The 16957-nt window shown below is 43.3% G+C and overlaps 1 protein-coding gene across 6 annotated transcripts in view; it reads right to left on the reverse strand.

Moving 5' to 3' along the window:
* MGAT5 (alpha-1,6-mannosylglycoprotein 6-beta-N-acetylglucosaminyltransferase) overlaps positions 1–16957 on the reverse strand; it is a 342230-nt gene that overhangs the window by 96540 nt on the left and 228733 nt on the right. For all 6 annotated transcript variants that reach the window (XM_053909465.1, XM_019454374.2, XM_019454368.2 and 3 more), the window contains one exon: positions 1191–1324. In XM_053909465.1, coding sequence (XP_053765440.1) covers positions 1191–1324 — 134 coding nt within the window. The remainder of the gene's footprint in view (positions 1–1190; positions 1325–16957) is intronic.

The following is a 16957-nucleotide window of genomic DNA, read 5'->3' on the forward strand; positions in this document are numbered from 1 at the left end:
CCAATGGCACCTCCCTCAGTCATGGCAACCAAAATGGTCTCCAGACACTGCCAAGTGTCCCTTGGGGGTGAAAGTGTCCCCCGATGAGGATCACAGTACTAAACTAAGGGAGAATTCTAGTTGTTTATAGCAAAGACAGTTACCTGGAATTAAATCAGTTTCCCTGGAAATAGGCTGATTTAACTGTCCCTTTGGTATCATTAGCATCAGAGAACTGAAGAGAGGACAGCAAGGCGTTTCCTTTTCTGAACATGGGGTCAGAAAATCAACAGCAGGGAGTTCTTTACCCCATACACCACTTGTGCTCACTCAGTGGTCAGATTTCCAACTTCCTCAATACAAGAGACACAACAAGAGACCACAGTCCCTGATCATTCTGGAAAGTGATAGCTTTTATGTTTAGGAAGAGTCATGTTTTGAAGTTCTGGAGACTGTTGTGTCCTATACAAACATGTCCTCAATCAAAATGATGGCAGTGGCATACACAGGAAGACTTTGCATATAAAAAGGTTTGGAGGTCATGTCAACAGATCACACTCTCTCGTCCAGCTCCTCTCCTATTGTACCTCTCCCAGATGGACTCTGGAAATCATCCAGGAGGTCCCCAGGTCCAGTGATTTTGGAAAACCTGGCTCAGGCTATAGCCAAGGATGTGGCCTCGCCCGACATCCCTCAGAGGAAAGTGCCTGTAGTCAGCCCTGGCAGGTGTTTTCCCTTCCCGGGTAGTTGGTGCTGCCCACAGCTAAGAGGGCATGAGAAGACCACTGCACTCCCCCAGGCAGAGAGCACTGCTCTAGCTTCACACACCATGTCCCAAAAGGCACAGGCAGAGTCACCTGGTACGGGAGCTCTCCGTGCAATGCCTTGCTCCAGAAAGATATCCAGCCCTTGCAGGGCCCTCGCTTTTAGAAGCAAGTACAGGATGTGAAAGAAGCTGTAACATGTCACTTCCAACAAAGAGTGGAGGGGTTTTCTGTGCAGCCACTGTGCAAACGAGCAGATACAGCCTTTATTAGATACCCACATGCTGAACCGCCAAATCCTTGCATAGTCTTGTTCACTTCTAAGCAGATCCCATTAAGCCCTGGGCACTTGGCTTGATTACTCCCTGGATCAAAGTTAAATTAAATTACCCAACAAGCTTCTTTTCAGAGGCAGAGAGAGAGACACACACACACAGACCGACTCACCTTCCAGAAGCTATCCACTTTGCCATACACAAGGGACTGGTTCTGCCTTTTGATTTCGTTAATGTGGTGGATATCGCTGGAGTTTAGATGCTGCTCAACCACAAATCCCAGAAAGCTGTTGTCTGGGGTATGAGCTGATGTGGAAAGGAAAGGACAGGGCAGTTAGGATTTAATCAGCAAGAAGAAGCAACAATCACAAATTTGAGATAAACCATCTTGCACATAATTAGATGTTTTCATTTTACCCTGTTCTATTTCTTAACCTGGGAAGGGGGAGGCAGGGGATTACCTACTCCCACATATTCCTAGCAGAACCTTCACATAAGAATTCTCTCCAGGATGGATTAACCTGAACCAAATCCTGCCTTTTTCTCCCGCCACCCCCGCCTATAAAATACATCTGTCTGAAAAGCATTCTGCTGTGTGCTCTCCTCCTTCCTATTTCCTTAGCACAAGGCCCGCTATCTCCTGACAGAAATGTTGCCTTCCTGGCTTTACCAACAAATGGCCAGAGCAGGGTTGAATCAAGGGTTCTCATAGGGGTGAGGCCACTGTTGGCAGCCCCATGCCATGTGATCTCATGCCAGCTGGGTAAAAAGGGAGCTGGGGGCCAAACCAATCAACGCCTCCCCTAAGAATTACTCACTAACGGGAGATGTCCTTATGGAACTACACTGAACAGATGGAGGGAATGAAGACAGAAAGAAAGGTGAAACTTACTGGGATGTAAGCCACCCTGAGAAGCCAACCACCACAAGGAGCAGTGTCTCGTCTACAAGACAGACTATCTTGGAAGAGCAAGGCATCTTCCTCTGGATCACTTTTCACATGAGTTCTCAAACTTCTCTAGTTCAACACTTGATCCAGTGGGGAAGCAACCCCACACCTCCCTCCAACACTGGTCTCTTGTGCCTATCATTTTAAGAGGAATTTCACTGGAAGGCAACAATCAGAAAACAATTCTCTGTAGTCGAAACAGAGACCCTCCTCTGCTACACATTCTGCCCAGAGAAATGTGTTTTTCAGGAAATGACCCTGCAGAGGCCCCATAATATTAAATAAAGCAACTGCTCTGCTTGATTCTGACCTGAATAGAGCGGCTATAAATACCCTAAATGGAGAGACACTTAATATTCAGGCAAATCCACACAATGCGGGGTACGTATGGCTTTGATCACACTCCTTCCCCAGGGAGGTGGTTAAGCACACGGAGCCGGTTGGCCCCCTTGTCTTACTCCGGTTTCCTCAGGCTGCAGGAGCTCTTTCCCAGGCAGGGGACCTGCACAGAAACCCTTTACAATGGGCAGGGGGAGGCCTGTGCAAAGACCTAGGAACCTAAAGCCCCAGGCCTCACTCTCCTCTGCCCCGCACACAGACGAATGAGGGAACGCCAGCGGAAAGCCGTGAACTGTGGACATGAACGAGCTGCGTAAATACTGTGTTATCACCATCTAGTCTCCCAGGCTTCTGCCTAATGGGGGTGACAGAATGAGGAGATAATAGGGTTGTGACTGGGGAGTTGTGTTCGGTCTGGCCAATCTGTTATTTCATTTCTGTGTTCTTGAACAAGTGCCCAGAGGCGACGGCAACGGCTGCAGTTGGCTGGAAAGTAAATGAGTGAATAAATTCTACTGTCAACAAGGGGCAATGGTTGCCTTTTCTTTCTCTTTGAGGAGCTGGTGGTGAGGGGCTTTGAAGGAGGATGAGGGTGGGGAAGAGAGCACAGCACATTCAAAAGGTCAGTAATGCAGCTTAAAACATCTCTTTGTGAAACTTCTAGCTGTCAAAATTCTGAAATAAAAACTGTCTAAACTTTGAGTCTGTGTTTTTTACCTTCAGAAAATGTATATGGTGACTAAACCTCCATGCTTTATGTAATCTTCTCTGAAATTCAGTTATCCAGTCCCTATATGGGCACTTCATTAAAAGGGTGAATTTTGAATCTATCATCTGAAACAACTCAAAAGGTGAAAAAATATAACATACTAAGGTAGAGTCAAAAATAAAATCATCAAAGCCCAAAAAAGAAAAGATTAACTCATACATGTATGTATTTTTGCGTCAAAAATTCCCATAGCTTATGGCTTAAACAGTGAGGGTGAGAGAGCCAACAACCTATTTAAAAAACTTGTGAGAAACAGTGGGCTCTTTACGACTGCTTTACGACTGTCATTTGGTACTAAATCAATTTTGACATTGTATGAACAATTACAGAGACATGCTCTTCTCTGAGTTTTCACGCCAACAGTTTATTTTGACTCCTCTCTCTGGTCTGGAGGTGTTAGCTGGGGATGGGCGGCCTGTAAGCGCTGGTAAGGACCGTGGAGAAGACTCAAGGCTGCACCTATCAATGGCACGGCCACATTTCACTGGCGCTGGTCAGACATCCCATGAATCTTCCCAGGGAACGCCGAACCTGCCACAGGACACCGGGCAAGGGGGCCAGGAGGGGTCATGCAGCTGCAACCTGCCTAGCCGGTGATTCAGAAGTAGCTACAGGCCCTGATATGGCTCCCTTCCAAGGAGCTGGCCAGCAGCTGGGTACCTGCCTGGTGACATCGTCCCTGAGGGCCATGGTCTCAACACACATATTCCTAAAATCAGTTAATAATAAGTCAAAACTCATCAAGAGAGACTGAAGCTCTCCGAAATGACCTTTCTGTGGAGATCCAACTTCATCCCAAGCTTTGTCTTTTGCTCTGCCTGAAGATGGGAATAGAGAATTTAGCTGTGGTGGGAGGGTTTCAAAGAGAAAGTATTTACATGTCAAGGTAAATTTTAAAAATTTCATCATAGGGGCACCGGGGTGGCTCAGTTGGTTGAGCATCCGACTTCAGCTCAGGTCATGATCTGGTTCGTGGGTTCGAGCCCCGCATTGGGCTCTGTGCTGTCAGCTCAGAGCCTGGAGCCTGCTTCAGATTCTGTGTCTCCCTCTCTCTCTGCCCCTCCCCTCCTCACACTCTATCTCTCTCACACTCTCTCTCTCTCACACACGCAAATAAATAAATGTTAAAAAAACTTTTCGTCATAAGTGGGATACAGGAAATCCTGCACTTTTGGAAATTACTCATCCCAGGTGGTGAACAAATGTGACTTTGTTTTAAATGGCTAAGATTTGAGTACTGTCTATGTGCGGTGTCCTGTGCTAAGTGCTTTACAGTGACTGTTTCATTTCATCTTCATGACAATCTTTTAACTTGTTTGTACACATGAGAAAATGGGGGGAGATACTTCAACTACCCAAGTCTGCACGCAAGGAAATTACACATTGGGATTCAGAGCCACACCAGCTGGTCTCAGAGCCCAAGCTCCTTAAAACATTTTAACATACAGCCTCGTGGTCCAAATATTTTATTTTCTGGGCTCTGTCTACAGTGGTAAACACGCTTCTGAGGAAAATAATGCTACAAGGTAGACCAAAATACACACGAAAAGACCCAAGGGGAAAAAATGTAGCTAAGATTACCCCAGTTTCTTGAGTGACTTATGCTACATATTTGTGGGACCAAGCTGATTTTTTACATGTGACAAACAGAAGGGGATTTGCTAAACATTAACAGTGGCCTTAAAATAACTCAGAACAAGTATTTTCTTTTTTTAAGAAAAGCATTATTTTAAGTACTTTGGAAACACCTATTTACAAATGATTACAAATCAGCCTGATGGGCTTCCTAAGCAGATCACAGCGATGATTTCTTCTAAGAACTATGGGGAGGTTAGCTTGATAATTCATTCAACAACAACCATTTTAGAGCACTCTGTAAAAAACCAGGTTAAATGCGAGGTGTTGAGAGACGACAACACCAAGAGGAGTCTCTGCCCTCACAGTTTGCCAACTACTTAATAAATGAGGCATTTATTCCTACCAAGCAATAATAAACAACATCCTCATTTCAAATTTAATTCAAGAATTTTATTTGGTCAGGGGCTCAGTTGGTTAAAGCACCCAACTCTTGATTTCAGCTCAAGTCATGATCTCCTGGTTTGTTAGTTTGAGCCCCACATTGGGCTTGGTGCTGAATCTGTTTGGGGAATCCGTTTGGGATTCTCTCTCTCTCCGCCCTTAGCCCACTTATGTGTGTGCGTGAGCACACTCTCTCTCAAATAAATAACCTTAAAAAAACTGTATTCAGTCAAATCGACCCTTCTTTCAGTGCCTACATCTCTGAAGTCTGTCTTTCCACCACTAAGTCCTAAGCACTTGCACTAAAATGTGCAAATATTCGTTTTAAAAGTTGCTGTGCTGGCCTTTAACCACAGCTGGTGCTTCCGCGTTGGGGACTCCCACACCAGCAGGTCGCAAGGGCAGAAACTACAGACCCACCCTGGGCTCCTCCCTCAGCCCTTACCAAGTCCTGATGATGTTCACTTGCTCGAAAATCTCAACCCTCTTCCTCCTCTGCACCACTCTTAGTTCTGACCTTGATTCTTGTCAGGACTTCTGTAACAGGGAAGTTTTTTGTTTTGTTTTGTTTTGGCCTCGTCGAAATGACTATTTAGGTTTTCCTGATTATAACAGAGACATAGCCTCTGTGTAAAACTTTCTACTGTAAACCAAAGAAAAAGATGTAAGAATAAAAGATGCCATCCATCACCTTACCACCTAGAAATAACTACCATTGGTGGATTTTTCCCCTATACTTATGACTTTTTTTATCCTAAAATCAAAACTGGATCTTACTATACCTACTCTTACTCACTTACAAATGCACCATAGGCATCTTTGTGGGTTAATACCCACAGCTCATCACTGATTGTTAAATTAGTATAGTATTTCAGGGCATGAACTCTTTCCATCAGCTGGGATGCCCCATGGTTCTGGTCTGCCAGATCGCTTTATAGAACCACACTTACCCCAAGTCATGCAATTCTGTTTTATTTAGGTGGTTGGAGTGCCGCCAGTCCTGACCCCTTGGCTGTCTCCATGCCCCATGCCTCCAAGGATAGACACATAATACAGAAGACTCTACGTGACTATGGCTCATTTTAAAAGATAGGTGTGTGATCCAAGTCCCACGTATCACAGCTGCTCCAAGACAAGTCAGCTACTTCAATCACCAAGCAGACATGGTGGAAGTCTAGAGCTGCAGATGTTATCTGTGTGCCCACGTGAGAATGAAGCCAGTGAATCCAGAGAAAGGCAAAGCCAAGAGAGGGAGAAAATAAAGATATCCTCCAAGCCCAAATCCAGCTCAACCTAAAGCTGGTTTCAACAATTCCCAGGGACAAGAGCCAACGAACCCTTGTGACCAAGTTGACAAGACAGAAATCCAGACTAATACATCCTACAAGATGTTTAGGATGTTTCCAACTTGAAATCAACTAGTATTGTAGATGATCACACTCTTGTAGCTCTTTATTTCTTTTTAGAGAGAGAGAGAGCACACACAAGCAAGCAGGACAGAGGGGGCAGAGCAGGAGAGAGGGAGAGAGGAATTTTAAGCAGGCTCTGCGCTCAGCATGGAGCCCAATGCGGGGCTCGATCCCACAACCCTGGGACCATGACCTGAGCCAAAATCAAGAGTTGGACACTCAACTGACTGAGCCACCCAGGCGTCCCTCGCTCTTCTAACTTCTGCAGTGGATTTCTGAGTGGTCTCTGTACCGTCAGCTTTGCCCTTCCTCCTTCCCTGCTCCCTGTTCCAATACATCATCTGTAATAACACAGTATTCTTTGCAACAATCATGTAACTGTGGCAGTTTCTGGCTAAAAATCTTCACCGCCTTCCAGATGAAGCACGGGCCAATCTACCTGTCATCCCAGCTTCATTTCAGGTCACCCTCTGATACTTCTGCTCTCTGATGACCTACTTGGGGTTTGCAATGCATGTTCTCCATCTTGTCTTGTGCTGGCACATGTCTGGTGTGTCTTTTACCTCCTCCTCCCTTGAAGGCTCAGCTCCCTCCACCTCCTAGTTGAGGGATTCCTTAACTTCCTGACACTGAGGTAAGTAGCCCTCCTCTTAGTCCAGGAAGACTTACAGCCCCGTTCACACGTTAATATCTCCCATGACAGATTGCATGCTCTTTGAGGCTGAACCATGTCTTATGCCGACTCCCAGAGCATAGTAGGAATTGAGCAAATATCTTTAGCACACACAACTAAGTCAACGGGGAATGCTTAATTAACTGGTGTGACAGACTCTTGTAGGTTGATCTACATTAACAAGCATCAGAGGTCATGCCTAAACTATTCCCAGCACCAGGCTCTTTGCACAAAAGTTCCAAAACTAAAGCCTGTTCTTCGTGGAATTAACCATTTGCCAAGGCGGCTTATCACTCTATTCCAGAACCTAGTTCATGCCTACTGACAGGTGTTCAATAAATATTTTTTTAATTGATAAACTAACCTATCTTTGAATCTAGGTCACAAAGTTGACGGTGGGAAGAAGGGAAACAAATGAGTGATGCAGAGTTGTAAAATTTTAATATCACAGGTTTCTAAGTACTATCAACTCATTCATCAGCAGCACATTTGTTGAGTACTCACTATGAGCCAGAAAACAACTTGGGCAGAATTGAGCATAGACCAGTGAATAAAACCAGCATAAATGAAGCTCCCTTTACTGAGCTTACATTCATTTGGGGACACAAAGAGTAAAATAATGCAATGTTACAGATAAAAAAAGAAAAACAATTGGTTTGGTGACCAGTATTGAAGTCTAGTTAATGATATGCTGAACACCTATGGATTTTCTTTTATGCATCAAAAAAAAAAAAAAAAAAAGTGCGGACTGATGAATAGAGAGAAGGGAGACATATGGATTGATAGGTCACAGAACAAGTAAAGAAAACTGTTAATTGTGGAGTCTAGGCCATGGGTTTCTTTTGTACACTTCTTTCACTCTTTTTGTATATTTGAAGACTTTGTTAACAAAGAGGGTAAGAATACTGACTGCCATTCAGAATGTTGGTGCAGATCCTGATGATGTAACTGGCATCATAGAAAAAACTTTACTGAAAAATGCAGTCACATCACCCCAGAAGTTACCTGCTTTTAAAAAAAAACTACACAGCTAGTGATGTTATACTTCAAATTTTACCAAAACTGAATTTCTTCAAATGGTGGTGATGATGAGCTCAGAGAGAGAAAGAAAGAAAGAAAGAGAGAGCGAGAGCGAGAGCGAGCGAGAGAGAGAGAGCGAGCGAGCGAGAGAGAGAGAGAGAGAGACAGAGAGAGAGAGGGAGAGAGAGGAGAGGTCAGGATGCAAGCTAGGGAAACTATTATGTACAGCTGGGCTGAAATGATGGGCACCTGAACTGTTGACAAAGGCACAGGAGAGCAAATTTCTCAAGTGTCAAAAAGCAATTTAGGAGGGAATGGACTCCTCAGAAGAACATCGCTCCTGAAGGCTGAGACTCAGACAAAGGAACTGTAAGCCTGATGCTATCACTCACCGGTCTGCACAGAAATAAAAGACAAGAGTCCTCCTGATCGAAGTCAAAGGCCAAAAGGCAGTTTGAATCACAAACAACTCCTTGGCTTGTCAGGCCCTAAAAATAAAATTGTATATGGAAGCAACTGATCTCAGCTGAAGCCAACAGGTTTATCATTTGCAAGAAGGGAAAGTGGCTCATTTCTTTAAGTCCTGTTTTGTCAGGCAGAATTTTTTGGTCTACAAGCCACTATTTCAACTGGATCATGCAAATAAACGTGACTGTGAGCCCCAAATTCTGGGAGAAATTCAGAGTTAGAATGTCAACAACAAGAAGAGTATGAAATGAACTCTGGAAATCCCAACCACATGAACAAATTCCATGGGAAGAAAAGAGAGCAACTCAAAGCCACTGGCCCTAAGAAACTTTTGTAAGGTGTTTTTTTTTTTTTTTTAACCTATTTTGGAGGGGGAGGTATCACTGGCATGCAATGTTACATTAGTTTCAGGTGTACAATGCAGTTTCAACAGAGAAGCTTCTGTAATTTTAAGTTTGTATAACACATCTCACTCTTCCTTACCTTGTTGCATGGACTAAAACGGAACAGGCAATATTGTTCAATTTAATTTAACTCAATTACTATTTTATAAATGCCTACCAGAAGCCAGGATTCTTCAAGGTATTGGGAGTTTCAGCAATGAACCAAACAGACAAAAAGCTCTATTATATGTCTCAGATTCCAGGGCAGGGAAAAAAAAAAAAAAAAAAAAAAAGTGAAGCATAAATGTTGCCTGGTAATACATGGAAAATAAAGCAGGGAAGGGGCACAGGAAATGGGGCGAAAAAGAAGTTGTATTTAAAAGAGGGGGACTCAGGGTTGGTCTTACTGCAGTGACATTTGAGTTAAAAACCTCAAGAAAGAGACATAGAAGTCTAAGGGAAGAATGTTCGGAAGATGGAATAGCTAATCCAAGGGTCCAGGGGTAGAAGCGTGCCTGGCCCACCTAAGGCACAGGGCAGGGGGCTACAGAGCAGTGAGGAAGAAGACATGGAGTAAGAGACAAGGCCAGACAGGTACTGGTGCCTTGAGGCCACTGGGATGACTGGTCTTTCCCTACAGTAAGATGCCATGTCTTTGTGAGCATCTTGGTGTCATGATCTAACTTATGTTTTCATTAGTGCCATTCTGTAGTTGGGGAAAATGGGAGTCTTTTTATTCTTCATTCAACAATTATTTATCACCAGTGATGTTTACCACTTTAGGTATGGAGGACTGAGCAGTGAGTACGCTTATGGGGCTCACAAGGTAGGAATTGGGGCTGGAACACAGGTGCAAGAATCGTAGAGCAGCAGTGCCTGGCTCAGGGAGAGAAGGTTTTCTGGAGGACAGGACGCTTCCCTGAAGGATAAGCAAGGGTGTATGTGTTGGGGGTAAGGGCTAGGGGCTTCCAGACCCAGGAACACACACGCAATGTGCATGTCAGAGAAAACGTGAAACCCTGGAAGATGCATAAAAGCCAAGAGGAGGTGAACAGCATGAGACAGGCCAGATGGTGTAAAGAAAGGAGAGGGGTGGAGGTGAAATGGGAAGGCTCTCAACTAATGCCTCCAGAATCCCAGCCTCCTCTTCACTTAACTCCATGACAGCTCCCTGTCTTTTCTGCCCCAAACTTCTACATGTATGGAGAAATGCTGAATACTCCCCAGCCCTGACTGCAAGTGCACAATGTGAGCACCCAGAAGCCAAATTGGTGTCTTCAGATTGTGAATGACAGCCGAAATGTTGCAGGCTCTCAAAACATTAATTCACTAATTAATTAAAAATAAACCAATACAAACGGATTTTGTGTAGGGAACAGAAAATGTTCTCTGATGGTGACATGAACGGTGAGGTTGTTCAGCGGACAGTTGGATGTTACTGAAATTTTCCAATGATGGGATGTCTGGGACAAACTTGCCTGAGACTGGGGGTGAGGAATCTGGTCATCACTGCTATTTCTACTTTCAGCTATCGTCTCCAGGGAAGGGGAGGAAGAAACACAACTCAGATAAAGATGTTTCACCACTGATGATGTTTTTACATAAGTCAGATGAAGCTGTGGAAGAGGGTGTCATGCAGGTAATGACAGCTATCCAAGTACGGGTAACTCCAGGTATAAGTCGTCAACTTCAGGGCTTTATTTTCTCTTGGAAATGGGACGGGAAAATGGCTTGCATTCATTTACTGAGGTACAATACACCTTGTCGGGAACTGAGAAAAATAAAAGACAGCCTTTAGGAGTTTAGAAAAAGCAGTATGTACCTTAGAGCACAGACTGCTGACTGAAATAATGCCTAAATATAGGGTCAAGCCAAGTCCCTGTCAAGCCCAGAGAAAGTAGTTAATTTTCAACAAGAAACAACAAAAGTTTCCCCAAATAGGTACAAATTAGGAGCTAGTCACTTGATGGACTATAAAACAGCCTTGGAAATTGTGATTTTAAAAGCAGAACCTTGAAAAATATTATGATCTCTTAAGTGAAGGGGGAAAAAAGGAGATACAGAATTTCATTATGTATTTAAAACTACGTAAAAATATACCTACGAAAAATAAAATAATGCTTATATTAGGGTATGGGGGGCCTTTTTCCATCAGGGGAGGCCTTTTCTGTTTTTGAAATTGGGTTACCTTTGTCTTCAATTTAACTGGGATGATAGGGGAAGTCTTTTAAATAGACTCTTCAAGGAAAAAAAAATACAGTTTTGCTCTCAGAGTGATTTGAAGGAAGCAAGAGTGGGGAGGCATCTGGGGGGGCATCTTCAGAGACCAGCGGGCTGTGAGGGGGACTGGGGCCAGCATCCAGGGAGGGGTACGGAGGTGGAGAGAGAAGGGCATAGGGAGGGCACTGTAGTCTCTGATCAGGAATAGCCCAAACCAAGTTGAGCTCTCAAGATCTCACTGTGGGGCAAGAGATGGCCTTAGTGCCCAGCCCACAGGCCACCTGGAGCGTGGACAAGAGGTGAGTGCAAGCACGAGGGGCCCGCCGTGAGGGAGGAACCACCAGACTTTGCAGCTTCTTGGAAAAAATCATCACTCAGTACATGTAGCCGAAAGGACTCAGTGTTGTCTGACCACTCAGTTGGTCCGTGTAGAAGCCACTCAGGGAGGCGTCCAAAATGGTCTTTGATGACACACACAAAAATGCCCTAATGCAAACCGAACACACAAAGAGAACAGTTTCCATGAAATTCTGAGATCTGGGGCAAACAAGAAAAATCAGGTTTTTCAACTTGTAAAAACTCCACCAATTTAGGGAGGAGATGTGTTAGAGCAGAAATAGAAGCTGCTTTAAAGCAAGACGTGTGCTCTGAATGTTTAAAAGCAAAAGCGCTCTGGTCAGGACAACCTCAGGTCACTGATCCTCCAGACGTGTCAGCAATGGTGACTTTTCTTTTTTTATCCTCCTCTGGGTCCTTTCTGACCAGCTTCCCCAGCCTCCCTCTGCACTCCACACGTGCCCGAACACTGCTAAATCTGGTCACACAACAGCCGGACTGGAAAGACAACAGACTTCTACAAGTGCAACACTATTTCTGCGGAGCCACACTTTCCATTTTGCAACTTACCAGCAGAGCACCATCTAGTGCACCTGTAATACATGTGCAGATTTATACCTCAACTACACAATGCCTACTATCGACCCACACAGTAAACGCTAGTAAATTTGTCACATTAAAAAAAATTAACAATACATAAATATAACTTGACACTTCCTCATGTTCAAAGCAACAGTCTTCCCCTTCAGACCACTCGAATAGCCACATTTATCCGGAAGGTGAGGGAATGGATTCTGTGGGGATGACTATGGCAGACCGGATCCACCCTTTTGACACATGGAAAGAATGGGACCCCCTCTTGAGGAGGCACTTGAGTTCTCTGTGGGCAGGCTTTGGGAGTCACTGTTTTGTGTCACTTCTCCAGCCCAGACACATCACAACATGATAAAGGTCTCAAACTGCTTAATTTCCTTCTTCATGTCCCTATTTCCTCCATTTAAGACAGTGTCATCCATGAGAAAGCTTGCCATCAACCTGTAATGTGATGGCTGAAGCAACCACAGACGACTCCTGCCTTGCTCCACTGTCTCTTCAGGACTACCAAAATGATTATATTTTTAAGTTTATTAAAAAAAATTTTTAATGTTTATTTTTGAGAGAGAGAGAGACAGACAGAGCATGAGTGGGGGAGGGGCAGAGAGAAAGGGAGACACAATTTGAAGCAGGCTCCAGGCTCTGAGCTGTGAGCACCGAGTCCAACATGGGGCTCAAACTTGTGAACCATGAGATCATGACCTGAGCTAAAGTCGGACACTTAACCGACTAAGCCACCCAAACACCCGCTGATTTTTTTTAAAGTTTATTTATTTTGAGAGAAATAGAGAGAGTGCAGGCAGGGGAAGGGCAGAACGAGAGGCAGAGAGGGAATCCAAGCAGGCTCTGTGCTCTCAGTGCAGAGCTGGATACAGGGCTCAACCTGAGCTGAAATCAAGAGTCAGACACTTAACTGACTTGACTGAGCCACCCAGGTGCCCCCAAAATGCTGATTTTCTAATTCTTTATTCCTTTGGCATTTATTAGCTGTGATTTCTTCATGATTAACAATTTTCTTTCATCAGCTCTTTGATTATCTTCAAGTACAATTTGTCCTAGAAAGGCAGCATCAAAGTTGGATTCTTTCCCTTTATTTTACAGAGTACTGAAGTGGTGCCCTGGCAACTTTGAAAGGGGGACAGATTGATTTTGTGGGTTTTCTTGTTTGGAGGATCATCCTGGACTCATGAAGTATCTGTCACCGGTTTGACTGCAGTCCTCTGTAGCTGTTCTTTGTGATTCTCAAACTACCCCATCTTTGACTCCGCCATCGTTCTGACTCCATCTCAGTTTCCTTGCTTTCTGGCATGTCGACATGTCCCATTATGAAAGTTTCCCGCGCTAGACCCGGGGTCAGCCATTTATCTGAGTACGAGGTTCCTTGTAGTGGGAAAGGTATTTAAGGGTTCCCAGTCTGAGCACCAAGGATACTCCATACTACTGGGTTGTCTTTACTCTTGATCCTTTTCAAAGTACAGAGCTAGGAAACGTTTCCTTCTTAAAGATAAAGAATGAGTTTATATTGATACTTCCTACTTAAGCTGAAGATTATACAGTCTTTACTTAAATTCTTTAAATATTCCCCCTGATCTCATATCCTGAAAATTGCGGCTCTTAGAGTATACCTGTAAAGGTTTCAAATATCAATTTAAGTATTTCCCATTATGAATGTATGGATCAAAGACTGAGCTTTAAAAGTCACTCCTGAAGTAATTATTTTCTCTGTGTGGGACACTCACACTCATCTGATAGAACACTGGGCCTGTTTCATGTTTTCAATCTGTTTTCAGTTTTTAGTGAATGATTTTTTTTAATTACATAAAACATTTACATGGTTGCAAAGTCAAAATAAGGTACATTACAAAAACATCTACTTTCTATCCCTGATCCTGCACACCTTTCCTCCAAGGGAAGTCATTTTCATCGGCTTGTTATTTATCCTTGCATAATTTCCTTCAAAAGTACAGGCAAATCCATACACACTAATGTACGCACACACTGCCTTCTTAGACAGAAGGGAACAAGTTGAGAAGCTGCCTTGCATTTTGGTTTTATCACATCAAGTATCCCAGTCATCTCCCCAGACAGTGGGGACTGCCCTCACTGCTTTTTTTTTTTTTTTTTTAAGTTTATTTATTTATTTATTTTGAGAGAGAGGGTGAGAGTGTAAGCAGGGGTGGGGCAGAGAGAGAGAGGGAGAGAGGGGATCCCAAGCAGGCTCTTCACTGTCAATGCAGAGTTGGATGCAGGGCTCAAAATCATGAACCGTGAGATCATGACCTGAGCCAAAATCAAGAATCAGATGCTTGACCGACTGAGCCACCCTGGCGCCCCATCTGCCCTCAGTTCTCTTTACAGTTTCACATTGCTTCCCTCTATCAGTGGACCATGTCATTCACTCAGTCCCCTATTAAAAACATCTGGGTTATTTCCAGTCTTTGCCTATTACAAATAGTGCCACAATAAATGACCTATGCACACACCATTTTTAATTTTTGCTCACTTATCTCTGGGATAGACTCTTAGATATGACCTGCTCAAAGGAAAGATGTATTGGTAGTTTTGCTAAATTGTGACAACTACAGTCCCCCAGTTAGTACTATGCTCACTAGCAGGGCGGGAAAAGACGGACCCTCACCACTGGAATAGCTATGCTGCCAACTTTTGGATTCTGGACAACCTGATCCTTGGGACATGGTGTCTTGGTGAAGTTAAAATATGCATTTCTCTTTATGATGAGTGAGGGTAATGTGTTTTCAAATGTTTGGAGCAATAAGCTTCTTTTTCCTCTAAACAAGTAATGGCCTTTGTCCATTTTCCAATTGCATCACACCACTTTTTCTTTAGTTTTTAGAAGCTCTTTATGTATTAAAGAATACAACCCTCCAAGATAGAATTTGCTTATGTTTTTGCCCCACAGGTTCTTTTTACTTTTTTTTTTTCAAAGGTCATCAAATGTATCTGTTTTCCCCGATTCCTGCTGAATTCTGAGTCACTTAGGAAATTCATCCCCTTCCCAGGTAAATGGGAATTAATCTATGTTTTCATTTTAATTTTAAGCAGTGAATTCCTTTCAACTCAGTCAACCAACATTGCTGAAATCCTCCATTCACGGAGAATAAAACAGGTAGTTAGGACTCTGAATTTCAACATTGTAAAAGAGAACTTTATACTTTCTGGAACACTTCCTATTTCTATTTCCTGGATACAGGCAACACCATCTTGTGGAGGGCATACACATAGCATATCATTCAGGCAAGTCTGGCCCTTTTAGACACAATTAACATTTGATTTGATGAAAATCACTGGATCACATCTTATGTTATTTTGTACCACCTCATCCCAGCCCCTCAAAGTTACACAACAAAGTCAAACCAAAGGCTAACTCCAATCATGCCTTACTGTACTGGCCAGCCATCTGACACCCAACATGCCATATATTAGTTTATCCCCTAAACTGTGCTCCAGGACAGGCTGCAATAGCAGGATGATTTAACTCCAGGGACAATTATCATGTTCACCATGCATGTAACATGCTCTCACAAATCCTTCCGGGCTAAAGAAAATGCTTGGCCATGAGCTGATTTTTAAATCACCATCTCCCAATTGCCATAACCCTTCTTAACTCTTCGGTCTCATACCTCACACTGCAAGCATGAGTCCAATGTGTTCTTCGTGATGTTTAGTGAAACTGAGAAAAAGGTCATCTTCAGGTGACTGCAGACAAAGGGAAGGGGCAACCACACAGGGAAAAACTAGGCCACGGGTCCCTTGGGTCTTAGCAAAGCAAAGAGATTCACAGATCAGATGCTAACTCCAGGATGAAAATCTCTGGATTAAAATCATTCTGATAATTTTGGAAAATGTGAATTCTCCACTCTGAGCATCCAAATGAACTGATGTTTCACTCACGTGACCTTTCATTTCTAGAATAGGACTTCATCTCATCACCAAGGTATGCGGACTTCAACCATAAACTTATTTTTGGCATGATCACTATCAAATTTGGGATTTTCCTCCACAGTCCTCAGCTAATTAAAAATGTAATGAGGCTAGAGGCGATAAATTGATAGCAGCAGTAAAAAATGGTAAAAGTGGGAAAGGAACAATACGGAAACAGAAAAATGCAGATACCTACTGCTGGGGTCAGTTAGGACATCATTTTTTAGGTGTCCATTTAACACCTCCTAAAATTATCACCGCTCTTGGCAACAATGACACCTTGTGAGCAAGAGAAAGTGAGATTTCATTGTGGGGCCTGTACTTAAGAAGCTGATTAAGTATGAAACTGAGCTTAAAATAGTTTCACTTAAAAAAAAAAAAAGCTGACTTTTTTTCTTTATAAGGTTTGATGCTTAAATAATTAAGACTTATTTTTTGGAAAGTGTATCTACACGAAAGACCTCATTCCTCATCAGTAATTAAGGGGACCCTATGCAGCACCAAGTGGAATGAACTGTGTTTAGTGGCTGCCAGTCCAGAGTCCACGCGAAGTACTTTCTCAAATGGTTTCCAGTGATACTTCATGTTGAACATTTTTTTCCTCTAGAAAATTTCTAAGGCTTTTCACAAAATGCTCACACGACCTTTCAATTCCAATTAAACAAACAAACAAAAAAAACAACAACAAAAAAAACCCAGTTACTCCCAAGGGAAAGACTCCACAGCACACATTCCTACAGCTAAGAGCCCTGGGAAATCATAACCCAAAATACATGGCCATCTAGTTTCTTTTCCCATTTGTCTTCGGTGGCATTCTG

This window comes from Panthera pardus, unplaced genomic scaffold (genome assembly GCF_024362965.1).
Source record: "Panthera pardus isolate Hobbes unplaced genomic scaffold, ASM2436296v1 HiC_scaffold_10, whole genome shotgun sequence".
Classification (NCBI taxonomy): Eukaryota; Metazoa; Chordata; class Mammalia; order Carnivora; family Felidae; genus Panthera; species Panthera pardus.